Here is a 22,384-nt window from a genome sequence, read left to right on the forward strand (position 1 = left end):
ACTAACCACTGAGGAGTTACTCTGCAGAAATTTAAAAGCACCTCAAGACACTTGCCAAAGGAGAATTATTTGTTGTGTGCTCCACTATGACAGAGAAGTGCATCCCAGTTGTGTGCCTGAACCCTGCCCAGGGATCAGTGTTCTTCACAGTTTTCCCCACATTCCAGCCCAGAGCTGGATGCAGTGCTCAAGGTGGGGCCTCACAGAGGGGCAGAGTCCCCTCCCTTGCCCCGGTGGCCATGCTGCTCTTGGTGCAGCCCAGGACACAGCTGGCTTTGTGAGCTGTGAGTGCACATGGCTGAGTCACTTAAAGTTTCTCATCCACCCACCAACATCCCCCAGTCCTTCCCCTCGGGGCTGCTCTCCATCTGTTCATCCCCCAGCCTGCATTTGTGCTGGAGAGATTGTCCCAACCCATGTGCTTCCTTATTTCAAAACCAGGTGTAAGTAACCTTACCCCTCAGAAGCCTCTAAACAATCTCCTGAATATCCCACTGATCCAACCTGTTTGGGTAGCTACAGTGGGATAGAAAAACTTCTTTTAAAGAACCCAGTTCTACTGGCAGTTCGACACTCAGCTACAGACTGACACACCAAAAATACTTGAGAACAACCAGCAACAGTATGGCCAGAAAATGTGACATGAGAAAAGCAATCTGGGAATTACAGAGGGTGTTCAGTCCAGGCAGAAAGCAACTACCATTTGTTGCCTTTTCTGGAAAAAATACATGTTAGGAAGGCTGTCTCCTTTACATCAGAGCTTAGCACCAACCTTATCCCAATGCCACTGCTTCCCCTTGGAAGTTTTCCCATCAGATCAAGTTACCTGATTTGAAAAGTGCCTAACAAATCAGACAGCTGTAACCAATACTACCAGTTAAGATACTCCCCTGAGTTGATGAGTTTAAGGGGTGTAACATCACCAGCCAGGAATTCCATTTTAAGAGCTAAAACCAGGTGAGGTGACTGTAAAAGATGTCCTGTAAGTGAAGAGTTGTTCACCCAGCTCTTCTAGCAGTTTCTCCTAGAGAACAGAACTTGGCAACCAGCTGATGGACATCTACTCAACAAAATTGTCTCAAACTCACTCTGGTGGTGATGTAAATAGATTTTAAGGTCTCCTCAAAGTCAGAGGATGGTGCTAACACAGATTTATCCTGGCTTAGTACCAATATCAGACACTTGGCTTTCAGCATTTCCCTGCGTTTCATTATGCACAGAGCACTGCTAGCAGGAAATGAAGAGTCAGATGTAAAAGTAAATGCAGTTCTGTTTATTTTCCAGCAACTTCCCACGCAAAAGCAATAGAACCACGAACTGCTCTCAGCAGAAAATCTGTACAGTTGGTAACATTTACAACAGTTTTACATTTAAAACCAGAAAACTGAAAGAATCAAGCACTTTCTCTAGACATTGTTTTCTTGACTGCATTAATAAATGACTGATGACTATTTACAAATTTCAAGTTAAAGCTACTACTTCTATAAAAAAAGCCAACATTATTGCATAGACTTTACCATGTTGACCTCCAACTTCTGGAGGGTATTAAACTTCCAATTGTTTCTGAAATATTTTTGCAAAAAAAAGTGGTTTTTTTTAAGGTAAGGTAGTTAAACTTACAGTAACTGCAGTAGATGGGCTTTACTAGTACTAATCAGCCACATGCACAGTACCACGTGCATTTCTTCAGGTTACAAGAGCCATATGTAAAAGCAAGGAAACATAAAAGAAAAATCCCTCAACTTGGCTCTTGATCTGCAGGTAGAGAACTGAAATCATGTTCACAGTGGGGGAAATTGGTAAGATCTTGCTGGTTTTAATTACTAGAGGACAGCACTGCCATTGGCTAGTTTTACTATTGAAAAGTTTTATAAAAAATCTGATATACATAAATTAAAAGTTAACAAGAAGTCATACAACTTAATTGCAATTTCATGTAAGTTTGGTCTGGAGAATACCTAGACCAATCACAGCTTTGAGAACAGTCTTCAACTTTGCTGCAGGTTTCTTACTATTAACAGGTTATGGATCAAGCTAACCTCTCAAGTTTAAAATAAATGTTCTCTAAAACAGGTTGCACAAGACTATTTAACTCACAGTATCAAATTCTTTCAGTGGCTCACTCAAACACACTTCCAAGTCAAATTCTCCTTCTGCTTGATACTCAACATGTCTAACTTTGGTGGGAGTGCCAGAACAGGTATCCTGGAAGGAAAAGGCAATTAATAATTACTAGTTAAGTAGAGGTTATTAGTACAGGTAATTCAATTAACTTCTGTAATTCATTTAGACCACCCTATAACAAAGGCTTACAAATGTCTTAAAGCCACAAAAACTCAATACTAGTCTTAATATTAAGAGATGTATGTTCTGCCCATCCAACCACAATTGAAGATACATTGCAAGTGTTCCAAGGACCTATACATGCAAACATTTAAACATTAAACAGATTTAATATTAGAAAAATAAATCCAGTAAGAAAAGCAATCCTAGATCTTTACTGCTCAGCTGTACCAAGTGCTTTCTGGACAAAAATTTCCTTCTCTGTGACAAGGAAATTCCACCCTATCTTAGTATTAGATATTGCAATCTAAAGTAGTATTTTAACTGTACATTACAGTTCATAACTGATTTGCTTTCAACAAATAAATTTTCTTTTGTAGGCTATGAAAAATGGGATGTTTTTAATTTGAGATGATAATTTAAGTTCCAATTCTCTAAACCCAAGACTACTATAGCTGGAAAATACCTGAGTTTCAAAATTGCTCAGCTTTACAAACAGTCCCTAAACAAAGCAGATGATGGGATCTGTGAGGTATTCAGGCTGCTCTGGATATATTTCTAAGCAATGAGCCAATTATCAGCAAATAGTTATGCAAATAACAGATATGCTTACATCATTTTCTTGACAGCTTGTTTGAGATTCAGTAGAATTGCTTCCAACAGATTCTGTCTCCATCTCACCAAGGTCAACAGGACAACTGTAAAATCATTTAGAAGAATACAGCATAAAATAAATTGATTTTTTAGTGTTAAGATGCATTTTTTTGTGCTGTTCTGAAAAAAAAAAAAAAAAAAGTCTCCATCTCACCAAGGTCAACAGGACAACTGTAAAATAATTTAGAAGAATATAGCATAAAATAAATTGATTTTTAGTGTTAAGATGTATTTTTTTTGTGCCGTTCTGGAAAAAAAAATGACCAGAGGAGAGCAAAGAGACCTACAGAGATCACAGGGACAGTGGTGGCAAACTGGGGAGAGCAAACAGAACTGCAGGACAGCTCAGTACTCCCAAAATGGCCAAGGACTGAATTAAGACTTGAGACTGAATACTGCAACTTGTCAAAGACAAACCCAGTGCTCAAGCAATGCTCAAAGCAGGTGTTGCAGGGGAGGAATGAAATTTTTCTGTTTTGCAAAGATTTAATATCCATTATACACAGCATCTGAGGGTAGTATTTCAACACCAATGCACACAGCAGGGATCTGGCTGAAGTACTAACTCCTCTCACACTGCCAGCAAGTAAAGGGAAGCTAAAAGGAAGCTTTTCTTTTAGATCCTATTGCTCTGCAGTAGTTTTAAAATCAGCATTCCATTAAGGAAAAACACTACAAGTTTTGTGTTTTATTAACACAAAACTGCCTGCTGAGGAATTAAGTTCCATCTCTGTCCCCTTCATTCTCTACTGCTAGTTTTGTGTCATATTGCTTTCTACAGAGGAAAATAACCAGGGCATCACTCTACATCTTCTGGAGCTTGGGCTGTGAACACTTGTGGCCATGCTTTGAGCTTGGGATGAGTTCACAATTCTCCTTCTCTGGAGAAGAAACATTTTGTACCTCTGTTCTTGACCTAGCAAGTGAGAAGAGTGAGGCAGGTTCCTGTACACTGGATTGGTCCCAGCTTAATATTCAGTCCTGCCATTAGTGAGAACTCTGCAGCACTGCTCCTACCAGATAATTTGAAGGCAGCTCTGAAAGAATTGGCTCTGCTTTCACCATTAAAAAAGTGAGGGATATGTGTGTATGCCCTTCCAAGGATACTAGGAAAGGACCAGGAAGCTATTGGATATTTTCATTGAGGAGGAACTGAACAGCACTAAGTGTGGATAAATAATTAGGAAAAACATTCAGCACTCACTGACTTGTCTCAAGAAGAACTATGCTGGGGGTGGTGCTTATTTCCTAAACAGGAGACTTCACATCATAATTTCTATAACAGCATTTTGAATACTCTGTTACATACATTTCCTGCAGATCACATCCTCCTTCAGTTGGAGGATCCCAGGAATGCAGTGCCACTTTCCACAGTTTGATCTGCTGGTCCCATGACCTACGGCTGTACTTCTTGAATTTGTTTGGAGTTCTGGGATGAACTCCTGGTATACGATGGCATCTATTCAGATATTAGACATGAACAATTATCAGTGCTTTATTCACATACATAACATAGCTTTAAATGTTAACTGATTGTATTATTTATGAGGAAAGACCAACGTGCAATTCCAGCACTCAGGCAAAGGTTTGCCAGCTCCATGTGAACTTCTTAGTTTTTCTGATAAGTCAAATGAAATAATAATAATAATAATAAAGAATTGTCATTCCTAGGTCTGAAAACTGAATTCCAAACTCAACAGCAGCTGTAGCCCATTTTGTCTTGTAGTTAACTCATGAGGAAACTGACTGCAAAAAGCAGTTTCATTTTCTCTCATTGACAAGCACATCCAAAGAACTTTCATTTCCATTTCAGCAGTATGAGGTATTTCATTAAAATAAAACCTTAAACCACACCTCAGTTGATTGTTAGTGTGATCTAACAGTTCAAAAATGTCTTAAAAGTTTAATTTGTAATACCTGCTATTAGAATGTGTATTGGATACCAAGTTTAGTACATTAACGTGCTTATAAAGAACAGGTATGACTTGCAGGTGGACATTTAGTTTTTTAGAAAGTCAAGCAGCTTACCTAGGAACTTCTTTAATGTATCTATCATATGCAATTGTGTTTTTTCCATAGTTTATCTGTTTTTGTCTTCTCATCAAAACCACCTCATCTGTTTCCAGTTCTACTGTCACCGTGGACTCCTTTGAATCAGAACTGAAGAAAAAAAACATTGCAGGTTTGGGACTACTAGAAAACCAGTGACATTCAAATAAACCCACTTGTGAAAGGCTATAAATGAACACGTTAAAACTTCAAACAAATGCTCGGGGTGTTACTAAACCATGGTGTTGGAACAGACAAAAGGCTATAAATGAACATGTTAAAACTTTTCAAACAAATGCTCGGGGTGTTACTAAACCATGGTGTTGGAACAGACTTGAGATGAACTATTTTAAACCGTGTGTTTTAAGAAACAACATTGTACAATGAAAATTCAATTTTCAAGATTTTCCTCAGCTAAGCTATAAATTTAACCTACCTTCCTGAGGAGGACTTCCTTTCTCTTGAAAATTCATTTATCAGGAGTTTTCTTCTGTGTCTGTAAGAATTCAAATCAGTTTTAAGAAATTATGTACACAAAGAATGAAGCCTGCACTGTCACAGCTGAATTAACTTTTCAGAAAAGCTGCAACACCCCAGACATTACAAAGACCTTTTTGCTATGAAATGGATGTTTCAGTTTTCCCTTAAAAAAAAATAAAAGTACAAGGACTTTCTTTTCCTGACTCTTTCCTAAAGCAACTTCTTAGAGCAATTATATGAAAAAACAGTAATTAGTGAGAGGGTATTTTAATCTAAGAGATTCAGGAAAACCTTCTTCCAAAAGGGAGATATTTAGGGATACACATCCAATCTCCAGAGAGTATCCCATGACATTCTTGCAGGACTTAACCCAAAGCTGATCTAAAAGCAGCAGAGGATGGCCTGATTTTACTACAATGGTGAAGTTAAAAATACAAATTGAAACAGATTCTACAAGACAACTTCCATTTCTCTTCCTTTTACCACTCCATCTTAAACACCCAGGGGTACCTTGCAATTTCTTTGTGAACATTGGTCCTCATTTCATCTTCTTCCACTGCAGTTCCCCAGTCTAAACACCTGGAAAGGGGTCCAGGACCTTCTGGTGTTGTAAAACTAGAAAGAAAAAAAAAGATTAAGGCTCTGTGTTAAAAGTTTGGGTTATTGTATTCAACTCCCCCACTCACAGCTTGATCCCTTAAACATAATTATTTACAATACTCAAAATGGCTGTGAAAACATGGTGTTTTATTAAAATTTTATCACTGTAAAATTAAGCATCAGTTGTGACTTCCACCTTGAGGTTGTGTGGTTTGTGTTGGGTTTTCTTAAAATTGATGCAGGTTGATCTATAGAACCACACCACTGTAGCTTGATAACCCAGCCCACGTTTTCAGTAACTTCCAGCTCGTGTTCTTCAGAAAATGGTACATGAAATGCCAACTTTATTCATTTACTCACTTCTTTTCACTCCACTAAATGACTTAGCAATGATTTATTCTTTGATGACTGCAGATTCATTAGCTATATAAGAGATAAAAGCTGGAGCACAGAATTAAGTGCAAGGCTAATTAATTAAAATCACAAGATAGCACCAGGAGTTGCTCCATGTAAATATATGGCCAGTAGAGAAGGCAAAGGCACAAAAATGTCCTATTTTAGCTGGATAGAGAGGTTTGCTCTGACTTTGCAAACTGGTTTAACAACTCTGCTGCAGCCCAGGCTCAGCAGGTTCAGACTCTTGTGGGGAATAACCCATACCCTTCCCAGCCATCTACTGCTGCCTGCATTCACATTATTCAGTGTTTCTCCTGTCTTCCTGATGACAAATTTTCCCTGAGTAAAACTCAAAACTGTATCCTACAGAGCAGAGCTTTTTCAGCAGATCTGGAAATGCTCTGGAGACTTTCCAGGATTCTGTGCAAACGTGTGCCCTGGAGTCAGGGAGTTAGATCCACCTGCACTAAAACCAATTCCAGCTCCCTCCCTGCTCCTAAACTGGTTTGCACAACTTTGAGTGGTTTGTTAAATTTAAACTAGAAGTTATTTTTAGATGAAACCCATTTACCAACTTGGTAAAATTAAAAATCCATAGCAAACAGTATAGATCCCTCTGCAAAGATCTGTTCAAGCTCTGAGGATTTTAAACTTTTGCTTATACCAATTTCTAGATTTGCAGAGAACACAATAACATTCTGTTATTGCTCTCCCGTGGTAGAGAACAAACAGCAGAATCCCCCCTGGTCCCAACTGCTGAGTTTTTTCCTCAACACTCTGATGTGATATCTTTTTATATTTGTTTGATTCTGTACCTGTGCTGTGATTATCAAGATGACCCAGCCTCCATCCTGATCCTCTTTACTTTTGAGAACTTTAATTCAACACAGTTGGATTGGCATAACCAAAAAGTAGTTTTGGCAGAGGAAGAGAACAATTTCAGAGCTCAATCCAAACTGAAACCAGGAAGTATGACTGCACAATTCAATACTGGGAGACACACAGAAGTGTTAAAATATTTAACTTATTTACATTGAAACTATCTGTTGTTTCATCCTTGTAACTGCTGTTCAACCATGCTTCCTGGAATTAGTTTAGGCTACTCTGGATGGAGTAACTTGTGCCACTGACCAACATGTTCCCTGCTTATTCAGCAAAGGAAAATGGTGGGCACAACCTACCCCATTTTCAAGAAACCTTGATTCAATCAAGTGGGCTGTGGGGACAACTCCCATCCACAGATGAAAGTGATTAAAGATAAAGAGGCCGTGGCATGAATAGCTCAGACTGAAAATGTGACATAAAATAAGATACTTAAGTCTAGCTGTGCTGGCAAACACAGAGGGCAGCATTATGGGGTGACCTCAAAACTGGATCCCCACACAAATGTGCTGAAATGTAAATCTGTAATAATAAATAATAAATAAAATATATCTGTACTCCCTTCAGAAACAGAAAATAGATTATTTCTAAGAACTGATTTTTTGTCATTTACTTCAATTTTACAACAATTGTTTGTACAGCTTGTGTATAAACATAATGGGCCTGTACAACATTAATCCTCGAAAAATGGCAGTAAACCAGCACGAAATAGGACATAAATTATCAAGGACATACTTCAAGAGGAAAGAATGAAAAATGCTGACTCTTAAGAACAGACTCCAAGATAAAAGCACTGCACTCGATCCTTTTCCCTCCTTAAGACCAGCTATTTGTGGCTGATGGGCGACTGATAAACAGGCAGGGCCAGGAGGGTCAGTGTAACAGCTCCCGGCGAACAAAAGAGCAGGAAGTCGCTGCCATTGTCACCACGCTCACCTGTCCAGCCGGCTGTCCTCAGGCCTGGGCTTGTTTTCCTCAAACACGGAGGGTTCGGGCTCGTTCTGCCTCCGCCGCTTCCCATCGGCGCCGCGCTTCCGCGCCTGGGCCCAGCGCGGGGCGTGCTGCGGGCTGGGGACAAACACAGCGACACAGGGACACCCGGTGGGCTTTAGGGCTTTAACCTCCTTCGGAGACCGCGCTTATTTACCATTTACTGCCGCCAAAGGCAGGGAGGCGACGCCCCTCCAGGCGGGCCCTCTGAGGGGGCTGTGCGGCCGCTCTGACGGGGCTGTGAGGGGGCTCTGCGGGCCCGCTCTCGGGGGGCTCTGAGGGCCCGCTCCGCGTCCCCCCCACCCCCTCAGAGACTCCGCCGCGGGACGGCGGGGAGCGAGGGCCGGGGATCACGCGGGCACTGACCGAGGCCCGGCGCCGCCACCCCCGCCTCAGCCCGGCGGCCCTACCTGCTCTTCGCGCTGCCGTGCGGGCTCCTCTGGCGGAAGGACATGGCGCGGGGTATCGGGAGGGAGGCCTGGAGGCAGAGGCGGGCGCGGGGAGCTGAGGAGGCCGGTGAAGGAGAGCCGGGCGCTGAGGGACTGGCAGGCGAGGCTGGCAGCGAGGCAGAGCCGAGGGAGCGCCGCCGCCTTCCCGCTCAGCCACTTCGCATCTCCCGCCGGCGCTGAGCGACGCGCCCGCCCCGCCTCCCCGCGGGGCGCCTCCACGGGACAGGTGCGGAGGGGGGGGGCGAGAGGCAAAGCGCTGCGGCGCCCCGCGCCCTCAGACGCTGACACACATCCCCCACCCCCCCGGCAGGGTAATGGCTCGGCCCGCTCCGCCGGCCCCGCCCCCGGGGCGTGTTGGCGGGAGAATCGAGCGCGGCGGCGCGCGGTTTTGGCGGGACTCAACAGGGGAACAACAGGGAAAAATCCAGCCCAAACAAAAAGAAAAATACGAATTCCCGCGATTTAAATGTGAAGGATGGCGGTCCCCGGCAAGGCTGTACAGTCGATGAAGCGCACAGGGTAATTGAAGTGGCAGTTCAAACCCCACTCCAGAGAGCCACTACATAAATTTCACAATTACGTGGCTTTAAATTCCCTATCAGTAGTGAGGAAGGTTGGGTAACGACACGAGGTGGTTACGCCTTGGTCCGTGGACCTTTCTGGGGTTTTTACTTACACATGCACAGAGATCCTGTTGGTCCTGCTGTTGGGCATACACTCATTTTAGAACAGTAATTTAGAAACAACCTGATGAGCTCCAGCAGAACACAAACAGCTTTAAACAATAATACATTTGCAGCGTGAAAACTGGTGGGACACTTCAGAGACATGGTTTTCTTCTGGCCTTACAATGGATTGCTAAGGTTGAAAAAGCTTACAAAATCAGGTTCATAAAGGTTGGAAGAGCCCTCTAAGATCATCAAGTACAACCATTGCTAATGAGGCACTGCTAAGTCCACTGCTAAACCATGTCCCCAAGTACCACATCTGGGAGAAGTAACAAAAAAAAATGTTTGGTGGGTTCTTCTAATCAGCTTAAAACACTAAAGCAACTATTGAAGTGCAGCAATAGTTTTGGAGAAACTTTCTGAGCACACAATAACAGAGGGTATTTGGTTTTGATTTTTTTTTTTTAAATAAAGATACACTTCAGCCTTGCTATGCATGAGGGGATTTACTTTGAAAATTCCATTCCTCTTGCCTGGCCTTACTACAGTAAATTTTGTACAAACACACATCTGTGTGGCATCTGCCTGAACATCCACATTCCTGCAGAAAAGTCTGCTCTGCTGGCACCCCTCCTTTCCCACACACTGCTATGGAAAACAGAACTGTGTTCTGGAACCAAGGTCGTGCTTGAAGTACAGCAGAGGTTCAGAACACTCACAAACAAACTCCCCTCCCTTCAGCCTGGCTCTGACAAAAGCTAGACCAGCATGTTCACCTGAACACACCCAGGCAAGGCAGACAGGGGACAGCTGCAGCCTGAAAGCCACACTGCACTTTGAGCACAGCACTATCTACAAATCAAATTCAGTTTATCCAGCAGAACTATCTGCTGGGACACAGCTCAGGGATTTCAGCTGCACTGCATCTTTCTGTCCTTGTCAGCAACAAAAATCCTTCAGAAAAGCAGATTCACACCACGGTGGGAATTTAAGGGGAGGAGATATCCTCAGCTGTGACCTCAAAGGAGTTTTAGAAACAAAATAAAGTACACACAAGCCCTGGCATTTCAGAACTGGCTGTCAAGGATGGTTTCCACAAACACAGATAATGTATCATCTATAAGGAGATTCTCCCAGTGGAAGCATGCCAAGAGAAGATACTTGTCACTTCTAGGAAGAAACTGAAACTTGTCTGCTGAAGTTCAGGGTATATTTTGGTTTAATTATAAACTGAGCACAGATTTATGCAGAGGAGATTTAATTAAGTCGGGTAAAATTAAAGGAAAAACTGGGGGTGGAGTGCCAGACTTCTGCTTCACTTACCTCACTTGCAAGCTCTGTGTCAGACAGCCTTGGGTAGGTAAACAAGTGCATGGAGGCTGCATTCCAGTTTTGACTGCTCTATTTAGACTAATGAGGGTACTAATTAAAAAACACAGGATGATTCTACATCCACTGGCAGCACTGCATGAAATGACTTTAGCAGACCTCAAACTTCATCTGCTGTTTCATTCCTTCCCTGGTGCTACCACAGCTTGTTCAAGCACACAGAATCTGGATTAGGGAATCAATCTGCCCAAAATTTAACTGCCACAGGCAGACTGGTTATGCTATGTCTAGTCTAATACCCTCAACCAAGAAACACAAAGACCTTTTATGGACTGCTGAATTGCAAAATCCTATAGATGTGCCCTTAAATCCACTGCAGGCCCTGTTCATCACAGGCAAAAGCTTAAGGGCACTTAATAGTCATAAAATACTTCAGATGAGTTTAAGTATTTCTCAGCAGCCCATTACTCTCACCTAGCAGTTCCTTCTTCTCCAGCAGGACCCCTTTCCATGGCAGAATGGGTGCTGGGATTCAGCTGCTCCCTCCCACTAAGTTACAATGCCTTAAAACTGAGGGGCTGGACAAAACCAGAATTGTGAACTGCCTTCAAGAGTCTAATTTTAATCTCTGAAGACTCCTCTATTCCCCTTTTAGCAAGGACTAAAAATCCAAAATCACCACTCAAAGCAAGCAAACACCCTAAAACAAACAAGAAAGGACTACTGAACCCACATGTTCCTTTTATAATCAAACTGACAACACAACTGCAAAAGCAGACTAAAAAGGATTTTTAAAGTTCAAGTCTTTAATTCTTCTGCATAAAGGCAAATTGCCAAAAATGTAACACATTCCCTTATTTACAAGCATCATAAATCACAAGGAAACATGCACACTGGAACAACAAGGTCCTAAATATTACCTCTTAGAAAAGTGCTGTACAGATGTGTCCCTTGTACACACATGATCTGTGCTCTGTGATGTGTGACTGATAAATCCTTGTGTTGGGAAAAAGGCCTGAGCATGCCTGGAAACAACATTTTGGGAGTGAGAGTAGTTTCTGAGGAAGCAGCTTACTTCAAAATCAGCAGCACAATGGGCTCTGGGCCCTGGCTACTGCCAGCCCCATAGCAAGGGAAAGCAAAACCAAACTCCTGCAGAGACAACTCCCAGCTCTAGCAGCCACTGATATCCCAGTACATGCTACACAAGGACTGTAAAATTCTTGTAACTGGCACGTGAATTTAGTCCAAACCACTGTAGCCACAGCTCTCACTTCAAACTTCTGCACACAGTGCTAGCAGAATGCAAGAAGGAGAGCCTATCCCAACACCATCACAACCCTTAGCCTGGACAAGAGCAGCTCCACACCTGCAAATACTGCTATTTATCCCCAGTAGTTGTAGGAAGAACAGGCACTCAATGTATCCTCTCCTACGCTTTAACTGCAGACTGGCTCTTTGGGTCAGGCTGCAACACACATAAAGCAAAATCCAGGTATTTAAGCTGTGCTGCTGTTCTAACAGTCACTCAACCCTTCAAGAACAGGATCTGATTTTGATAAACCACACACCTTTCCTTTCTCTTCTCTCACCTGTCTTAGGCAAATGCCACCTTAATACATCTCAGAGAACAATAAATAGGCCAGATGGGTGATCACCCAATCCAGAAGTTATGAACAGCTTGTCTTTACTGGCTGAAGTAAAGGAAGGCTGAAATTATCTACATTCTTTTGAAGCAGTTCTTCAGGCTGGATGCCCAGTTCTGGTCCAGTGGAGCAGAGGAGGTTCCTTGGTTGGAGGAGTTGCATTTGCAGTCTGACTTGACACTGGACCAATCCACTGGTGAAACATCAGCACACCCTGAGGAACAAGACCTCCAGAGGGAATGGCAGGATCCATCACCTGAAGCAGCCTTTGGAATATAATGCACATGTCACCTGCCAAGAGGCACAGCAGGAATGTCCTCACAAAAGCTTTAAGGAACATCCACAGTCACTGCAGCACAGGCTTCACAAAATCTGGAGTTTTACACTTGAGGCACAGCTTGCAGAAAACAATCTACCCTTATAAAGATCTGGAGAAACCTAAACAAAAAAGCAGGTAACAGCATTTTATAAACATGATATATCCAGGCATTAACAACAAAACATTCTCCTCTTTTCCTCTCTTAAGCTGCAGTGTTACAGTAGCAGTAAATGGAAGAGAGCACTGCATATGGTGAGCTTATAGCACAGTATAAAGGAAAAACCCATACTGCCCATACTAACCAAGTGTTACAGCTAGTATGAACATTCTGAGAACATAAATTACTGAAAAAATACAGTACTAGATTCTCTACATTCCTGAAGTATTTGACACAGAGAAAAGGAAGCAGCTGAGCCTATTCTTCCCAACCCCCTGCAGAGTTTTCATCTAAATGTCATTATTAATTCATAAAACAGACTTTTATCTCAATTTTAATCAACAAATTTCTGACATATCTTAAGTGTCCTATGGACTAAGGTTTTTCCCTAGAAATCAACCAGATACATTCACATTTAGTCCTGTTCAAGACAGAAATTTTCTTTTAGCAAAAGGGAAGACAGTGTGGAATTCTACCATGTAAGCCACTATGTGGTTTTCAAGCAAGATTAAACTTCCACAGATAAAGTTCCTGACACTTGAGAGTTAGAGCTCATCACATCTAAAAGCTAAGGTTAAAGGCAATGTTGCTGTAAATACTGGTCTTTCCATCCCAGAAAACCAATGTGTTGCTCCACAGAGAAGGCATTCACTTCATACATTCTACATCTAACAGAGCCCTTTTTTCAATTACAACAAGTGATTACAAAGCCACTGAATATATAAACTCCTTAATACAGCCTTATTTACAGCACAGACCACTGCAAAAAAAGCTAAATATCAACTATGTGGAAACCAGACAGGCTCATAACTGTGATGTAGAGATGCTTCTTTTACCTGAATAATTTCACCTCATGTTGATTGCACACATGCTGACTGTAAATCTCTTCCTCTTTCAGTGCAGATCCTGCATGACAGCACCAGTTTTCCAAGACTTGATCTGCTGATCTCAGACTACATCCCTATTCTTCAAGTCTTTTTCTGTCACAGGAGAAATTCCTTCTTCAATACTTCTATATACAAAGAGAGACTAGATATTTTCAAATATTGAATTAGCACTTTTTTAAAAAGTGAAAGCATGTTAAATCTTATTCATGTTCAAAAAATTTAAATTAAAAATCAATAGAGTCAAAAGAAAAATGTCATCAGCATAATTTTTTAAAAGCTCTATCTGCCTTTTCCTCACATTGCTATAATCCAAAATCTAAGTGTAAAACTAATTTTGGCCATGTTCTTAATAAGTTTTATAAGGCAAAATTTTCAAAGACCATTGATTAACAGACATTTATATCCTACTCCATGTTTCAGAGCCTGAATCAAATGTAGATCAAAGACAATCTAATTACACAAAAGACTAACTGCTAATAAAATCTTTTTGACCCAGATTACCACCCATCCTATCAATGCACCACAGGAATCTACAGTCCAAGAGAAAATTTGCACTAAAATCTACTGCTGTAAATGCCAAGTTGTTATTTCATCACAAAAACATTAAGAGACAGAAAAGCTGCTATTGAAATACTTAAAAAAAATGGCACGTTTCATTTGAGAGATAAAAACACTTTCTGGCTGAAAGGTAACACTTTCAACTTAGCAAGTCTTAAGCACTAGGTCTTTCAATTAAGGTGCTGTATTAAGTGCAAGAGACTAGGATAAAACACAAACAAAATAAAAGAAAAAATGATCTGCCTGAACTGAACAGTTGCTCTCTGCAGAATGATACTGTGGATGGGCGACTGAAACAGAACAAATCAAGTAAGTAGTCAGCACAAACTCACCTTGGTATTTAGATTTTTTTCCTCAGTATTGCATCTTCAGCATTTGCACTTTGCCATCCTCTGTCAGGGAATTCTGACTGATGTCCATCCAGTAAACTGCTACGAAGTTTAAGCCTAGAAATAAAAAAGCCAAAAACCAAAGACTAAGTGGCTTTATTGTGCTAACTTTTAAATACTAAATACAGCTACAATCCATTTACATTAAAAATTACTATAACATGAAAACATGAAGACAGAATTTTACCACACAACATAAAAAAATTAATCAACACATCCCTAAGACAAATAGTAAAATATAGCTAAATAAAAATTAAAAATAGAATGTTTATAATAAATGCTTGGCTTGAATTACAGCAATAAAGCAACTACACTACTAAAACAATATGCAAAAATACCCCTCAAACCCAAGCTGATGAGCTGCATTTGATACCTCTCCAGGTTGAAGTCTGCATCTCTGCAAGAATTGCTATCAGGCAGAAAGAAGCTGGATTTCCTCTGTTTTGGATTGTTCCATGCTGAAGAACAACTGGCTGGAATCGAGTCACTGCATAAAAACAAACAACACTCAAGGTGTCACTACAAAACAAATTAAATCTCTAGGGAGACAGAGAGGAAACTTCCAGCTCTTAGGCTGAGAAGTGAGAGGCAAGATTCCAATTCTTTCCACAAGACAGAGTTTGAAAGGGGCTCCTCATTTTCCAGCATTACCTGAGATGGCAGAGGCAGCAGAAAGCAACAGATGGAGACTCAGACTGGAAAAAGTCAAGTAAACTCCAAGAACAGAAATAACAACCAAACATACCATGTGCTGGAGGAAATGCAAGAAGGCAAAAAAAAAAAAAGAAAAAAAAAAAAGTTGTAGTAACCAGTGAAGGAAAAGATGAAAAAGAAAAGGAAAGGACATCTTTACAGCATAAACAACACACAGAAACAACAACAAGTAATCACTGGGGTATTTACCTTATTTCTATACTTGGTTGTACTGTCATTACTTCATCTTTTTCACCAAAGGCTTCCCACTTGGAGCACTTTGAAAAAGCATCCTCATGTCCTGAGTCAGTAAGGCTGGAAAGAAAATGAAAATGTCTGAATCCATGCACTGTGGTAACACAGTTCCTCTTAATTTTTTAGAAGGAGGTTAAGCAGAGAAAAGAAACCACACCTGTATGAACATTTTTACTAAGGTTAGTGTGAAATGTCTACTAAACTGCCAAAAGCCTCAGTGTTGCCTAAAACTACACCCAAAATAGAACCTGTGCTCTGTCTTCGGACACACTGCAATGGAGCACTGTAAACATTTGCTATCATACAGCACAATTATTCTGACATGATCTCCCTTTCTCATTAAACTGCACACATTTAGATACAATTAAAGCTAATAATAAAGGGAAGGGAAAATACCAGTCAAAATCCTAAAGTCACTTCATAGTAACATGAATTCCCCCATGGAGACTCATTTCATACCTTTCCAGTGTGTGGTACATCTGCAGATAATGATTTTTGCTCTCTGAAACCACAGAGGAGTCAGAATTGTTTCTTCTTCTGCGTTTCCAGACTGGAGAAGAATTGGGAGAACAGGAACTACAAAAACAGATTTTACACACGTAACATTTTTGATCTATGTTTAAATGTTGATCACTCTTCTGCTAAAGAACTGCATATGCTGCTGAGGAAATTTTCTTTTGGGGTATGATTCCTCAGGCACACAGAAGAACACTGAGAAAAATCTCTCACATTTTGGAAGCAAAACCATTTTGAGCTTCACACACATCCCCCCAGGACAAGGCATTTCAGTAAACAGGGAAGTGCATGTCACAGTCAGCCTCCCTGCTGAGCTGCAGACAGGCACAATAATGTGAAGGATGAGGACTCCTGCTCCTGAAAAAGCTCCCCTACTTTCAGAACACTGCAGCAATGGTTAAAGAAACCTCAGAACTCTACACTATAAACTGAGAAGCTGAAAAAACACTGCATTTCCTTCTGTTCAAGCATGTAATTCAGCAATACTGGTAATTTCTCCATATTTAGTGCTCTGTAGCACCGATGGATTACATTCAACAGCAGAAGTGTCAAACTCCAAAGCTGAGTATTAACTGCCCTTCCACACTAAACATTTCCCTCAAAAGCCTGACAGCACTGACCTGTACTGAATTATTTCCCTAAGCACAGAAGTTTGCTCTCATACCTCTCAGGTGTGCAGGCAGTCTGTCTGCATTCATCTTCACACTCATTTCTCTTCTGTTTTTCCTCAAACACAAAGGAGCCAGGAACATCCTCATCTTTCCATTCCTGGGAACTACATGAAGGTTCTGTACTACTAAACACAGCAGGGGAAAAAAAACTTTATAAATCTATCCATCTGGCTTACTGCTCCAAAGAGAAAAAAGTTCAGCTGCAGTAAGAATTAGCCGTTCATCTGACACCCAAATGGTATAAACACTGCAACTTCTACCACTGTCAATTACAACTCAGGTAAAACTATTTACACCGTGCAGTAACACAGCTAAGAGAATTCCATTCACTCTTCTCCTCTTACTAGTCCAAATCTTGTAAAGTACGAGGTGGCATTAAGTAGCAGAACCAGCCTTAATACAGAAATTCAAACTTTTGAAAAGATAAAAATATTTCCTTCTTGAACATTGTTGCCACCATCTTGCAGAGAGCACAGAAAACTCTCTCATCTTCTTAAACACCTCAAATCCCCTCACATATTGTCAGTGTTTGAGACATGTGGTTCCAATGACTTCAGGAAAAGGAAACATGAAAAGTTATCAAAGACAAGGAACAGTAATCAACAAATTCCTACTTGTGTCTCTCGCTTACCAGAAAAGTAACACTACCTTGTTACCTTGTACACACTTACCAGTGTAAATACAAAGGGGAAGGGAATGTGCTACTGCAGGCAGATCAAATGCCTTTCTCCCCATAACACCTGACTGCAGATTGACTTAGACTTAATAACTGCAATATCTTGAAGACTTAACAGAATTCTAATGGAAAAGCATTCAAGTAGACTCCCATTGTTGAGTCTGATCTTTTTTTCTCCCAGGCAGGAATGCTCTATAGGAACTATGGAGACCTCCTTAAATTCCTTGAGCCCTGACTTGATTCACCCACAGGACATACACGGGCTGTAGATCCCAGGTTTCCTCAGCAGGAGGATCCCAGGCATGCAGTGCAATCTTCCACAGCTTGATCTGCCGGTCCCAGGACCTGCGGCTGTACTTCTTGAACTTGTTGGGAGTTGTGGGGTGAACTCCTGGAAGTCGCTGGTTCCTGCAAATACACAGGGACATTGGTTATTTCAGAAGATAAGGAGGTTTTTCCTTAATAAGGATCCTTAGTCCATCAGGTCATAAAAGCTTCAGTGGTCTAATAAATAAAATGTTTGTATTTTTAAACACTTACTGAAATGTGTACATTACAAGACATTACCAAACATAAATCACAAAAGCAACAATCACCATAATGTGCTGAGTCAGATGGAGGCTCATCTGGTCAGTTCAGCATTCTGACAGCTGCCAAAAGCAGAGCCCTACTGCCCATGAACAAAGATGAAACAGAAGCATAACTGCTTCAATATTATCCTAACTGCCAGCTCCTTCTACTTTACTTTTCTTGAGTCAAGTGCAGCTCCTTTTATTTACTATTGTACTCACCCTGTCGAGGATGGAGTTACCACCCTCCCCAGCAGTCCCTGTAGTGCTGTGCTTTGCATTAATTGCTAAAACAATGCTGATACAAACACACTGATTTTTGGACATTACTGAACAGTGCTTGCCCAGCTCAAGGCCTTCTCCTTTCTCACCCCACAGACACTAAGGTGAGAGTGAACACTAAGGTGAGAGGGAGAAGTGCTGGGACAGCTGACTCAAATTCCCCAGAGATATCACACACCTTATAATGTCACACTAAGCAGTAAAAACCACAGGGAGAATTTCAAGGGAACTAAGGCTCTGTGCTATTCTACACACACACACACACAGACACCCACCAGGAACAAGTAAGAGTTCATCTGGAAATCTGCAACACAGGGTAACTTACTTTGGAACTTCTTTAATGTATCTGTCATATGCCAGGGTATTCTTGCCAAAATTGATCTGTTTTTGTCTCCTCCTCAGGACCACCTCATCAGTTTCCCTTTCAGCTGGATTGCTAGAGTTGCTTGAAACAGAATTTGAAAATGAAAATAAATATGAAGTTGAAAAGAACCTTATGGCATTATAGGAAGTTACATAAGCACATATTCCAGAACTGCCCTGTATTCTTAATGACAGACTGTGAGCACAACTCTCACCTCACCAGTTCAGAGAAGTGAAAGCTGTGCTAATCAAATCTGAATCTCAAATAATCACACAAGCAGCTTTTGAGCTAAAACCTCTCAGTGTTACTCCCTCCCCGAGGCATCCTTCAGGCTTGATATGAAACAGCCTGTCTGCAGTTTCAAATCCTCATTAATGCATGTGAAATAGGCAGAGATCATCAGAAGGTTGGTGCTAAAACCAAAAGCAACAATAAGCAGTAATAGTTCAATACCTACTTTGACATTTTTTTGTTTGATGCCCTCATTGTGTTGCCTTCTTCAGTTCTACCTTCCCAGCTGTGGCAACCGGAAAGTGGCCTAGAATGTTCTGATGTTGTAGAGCTGAAAAATAATGGGAATTCAACATGAATGTTTGCTGCTTGTAACACATTTAATCAACAGAAACATCAATGATGGACAAAACCAACTCCACAACTGTAAACCCATGGGCATGCTCCTTCTCTAGTTCAGTTCTAAGGCACCTTCAGCTTGTCCTCTTCTCCTAATTTTAAGGCCTCAACATTTAACAAGTCATGTAAGTTATACAGAAGCAGATTTAGCAGACAGTCATACTTTCCCTAAATGGTTTCACATCAACAGATGAAATTACCAGGCAAGCTGACAATGTCATTTTAACACAGGACAAAGACTCCACACTGAAAAGGAACAGATCCACTCAGCAAAAGAGAAACACAAAACACTGCTGGCACATCCACTTAAGTCTCACACTCATGCCTTACCCTCCATTTTAACCACATCAAAGACACAGAAAACACTCCTGAGTACAAGGCCCTTTCCTAAGCTCTTCAAGACATTCATTCCTTAACAAAGCAATATTAAACATGTCATCAAGAATTAAAATCACCTTCATACAGTGAAATACTCAGAAATGTATGAATAACGTACAAAAATGTTTTCATGTACCCTTAGTAAAACATTTCCTCTTACATTCTGTTCAGTTTTCTGCACACATCTCAGCACTCACCACTTTTCACCCTTGCTATCAGACTGTAAGTCTCAACCAGTCTCAACCACTTCCTCCAACTTGGGTCTTTAGTCTGGAATATCCAAAAGCCAAGCAAAATATTCACAGCATTATCTAAGTATAGAGGTCTATCTCGTCTCAAATTGTCCTCAGGAATGGACTACAGGAAAAAAGGTGCTCACTAAAAACTGCAGTACAGCTGAATATACCAAGTGGCAAGTGAAGAGACAAACATGGTCTGTCCACATTTACACGTAAAGATGTATAAGCAAAATATAAGAACAAGAGCAAATGGCTTCATTGGGACTTTAATATTAAAGACTTCAGCAACAAAGGGCTTAAACTACTGCTTCAGTCCACAGCCCTTCTCCCTTTCATTCTGAACACTTGCTAATACTGCTGTGGCACGTATTTCCATGAGGCACACTGGATGGTCTTCTCTAGGCATGATGCAGCTGTCACCTCCTAACCCTGTGCTACTCTGTTAGAAGAAAACACTCAACCTAAACATGTCCAAGCTTTTCTTGGAGTCCTAAAGAAGAGTGCAGCAAAGTGGACATTTAAAGCAAATTTACACGTATTGCTTACCTGTCCAGCCAGTGGTGTGAATGGCCACATCGATATTCCTCAAGCACCAGAGAATCAGAATCATTGCAGCTTCCCTGTTCCTGCTCTTGATGCCAGCAGTGTGGATGTTGCACAGAACTAGAAAACAAAGAGTTTTCATCTGAAATCAAGTCTCTGGTAGTCACTCAACATGGCCTATAAAAATCAAAGATGGACAATTTGATTTGGCATACAGACATGTGACTCATATCAACTTACTCCGGCAACACATACTGAACAAAGGTGTTAGTGCAATTGTTGAGAAAATACCTTTGTACTTAACAGAGGTGTCAGTGCAATTGTTGCAGAAGTATCTTTGACCAATGCAACTAAGACATCAAAATTTTCAAACAAACACTTAATATTTTGAGAACAAAAATTATACTCTTTTTGTAAACAAACTGGTGGGGAAGGAAAACCTAAGCGAGGACTTCCACCAGTGTTTATGGATTTGTGGACATGTCCATCCTCTGTCAGCAGTGCATTATTTGACATTTATTTACTGCCCCATCCAGGAGTAAACTCACAGAAAAGACAAGTCCAGAAACTACACTTCAATGCAATGGCTAGGGAGAAATGGGTCAAATATTTATGTGGAAACACTTTTACACAGGAAATTCTGGAACCCTCACAATGAAGCCTGGGACAGGGAGCTGCCTGCAGTCCTTCCAACACACTGGCAGGTCAGCCAGGGATTTGTTAAGGCTTGAGTTCTCTACATTCTCCTCCTCGGTTCTGGCGGCTTTGACACCTTAAATGATAGCTTACTAATCCAAACACAACCACAGCATCTCCCAGCACCAGAGCTGGACTCAGGATGGAACTGTAGATCCACTGCCACACCTGCCCGAGAGAACGATGTGGTACTGCACCTCTGTTACATGCTTTTGTATGTGTGACTAACAGCAAACACACTGCTTTGTACGGGCCAGGTCTCTGCCCTTAGCTCAACACGGAAGAAGAAAGGATCTTTGATGTTTTCCTCCGGTTAATCGCCCATGTTTTCTTTGCCTTCCTCCTCCACCCCGCCTGGCTTTGGGAGTTTCCTGCTCCCAGAGGGCTCCAAGTTACCAACACCACACGGCACAAACAGCACAAACAGCTTCCTCAGAATCACAGACCCAGGCAAATGTTCTGCTTCCAAACCCGCTCAGTTTTGGCCAAGGCAATAAACGATTACAACCCTTCCCTAACCACCTTAAACAATTATTCCGTTTAACGACTTGGAAGAAAACAATTTTTAAACCAGCTTAGGTACACTGTAACACATGCCGTAAGCACGACACTGTTTTTAAGGGGGAACGATAACCGAAAATTATGTCTTTTAGAAACATTCCAGTATTTTGCCCGCCCACTCCAGCCTGACACCAAGCCCCAGTGCCCTCAGCCGGGCTGGGGCGCCTCGCCGAGCCCTGCCCGGGGCTGCTGGTCCCTCACTCGCCACCGCAGAGGAGGCCGAAGGAGCAGGGGCCGTTTGCCGGAGGAGCACGGGCGGCACAGCCGGCACCTGCCTCCGGAGCCGCCCCGGGACAGGCAGCGCCGCAGCCCGCCCCGCTCCCCGCTCCCCGTCCCCCGCGGGGCCGGGCAGCCCGGGACGGCGGTGTGCCCGCGGCGGTGCCGGTCGGTCTGAGGGCAGCGGAGAAAAGCGTCCTGCGCACCTGTGAGGGCACCGCCGCAGCTTCCCTCACACCGAGGGCACCGCTGCCCTCACAGCATCTCCCTCCGGCTGCATCCCCCGGCCCGCTCCGCTCGGAAATGCAGGGAAAACCCAGCTCCCGCATCACGGCGTTACCTCACGCAATAGCCAAGGG

The 22,384-nt window shown here is 42.0% G+C and overlaps 2 protein-coding genes across 2 annotated transcripts; both read right to left on the minus strand.

The window, feature by feature from the left end:
* Nucleotides 1-1,252: 1,252 nt before the first annotated feature.
* Nucleotides 1,253-9,613, minus strand: LOC120509356 (histone RNA hairpin-binding protein-like). The gene is made up of 8 exons (XM_039723872.1): nucleotides 8,745-9,613; nucleotides 8,281-8,412; nucleotides 5,977-6,081; nucleotides 5,423-5,482; nucleotides 4,966-5,097; nucleotides 4,247-4,396; nucleotides 2,897-2,981; nucleotides 1,253-2,205 (listed from the first exon to the last, which is right to left on the minus strand). Exons 1-8 carry the CDS (start codon nucleotides 8,786-8,788, stop codon nucleotides 2,089-2,091), a joined length of 825 nt encoding a protein of 274 aa, XP_039579806.1. The 5' UTR covers nucleotides 8,789-9,613; the 3' UTR covers nucleotides 1,253-2,088.
* A 1,953-nt stretch (nucleotides 9,614-11,566) lies between these two features.
* LOC120509394 lies at nucleotides 11,567-21,249 on the minus strand. The gene is made up of 12 exons (XM_039723961.1): nucleotides 21,206-21,249; nucleotides 20,556-20,672; nucleotides 19,220-19,324; nucleotides 18,724-18,843; nucleotides 17,806-17,955; nucleotides 16,865-16,996; nucleotides 16,144-16,260; nucleotides 15,640-15,744; nucleotides 15,110-15,223; nucleotides 14,680-14,793; nucleotides 13,739-13,931; nucleotides 11,567-12,864 (listed from the first exon to the last, which is right to left on the minus strand). The coding sequence occupies exons 3-10, from the start codon at nucleotides 19,246-19,248 to the stop codon at nucleotides 14,688-14,690; spliced, it is 873 nt and encodes a 290-aa protein (XP_039579895.1). The 5' UTR covers nucleotides 19,249-19,324; nucleotides 20,556-20,672; nucleotides 21,206-21,249; the 3' UTR covers nucleotides 11,567-12,864; nucleotides 13,739-13,931; nucleotides 14,680-14,687.
* Nucleotides 21,250-22,384: the final 1,135 nt, after the last annotated feature.

The sequence above is a fragment of the Passer montanus genome, unplaced genomic scaffold (assembly GCF_014805655.1).
Source record: "Passer montanus isolate IOZ18808 unplaced genomic scaffold, ASM1480565v1 scaffold51, whole genome shotgun sequence".
Classification (NCBI taxonomy): domain Eukaryota; kingdom Metazoa; phylum Chordata; class Aves; order Passeriformes; family Passeridae; genus Passer; species Passer montanus.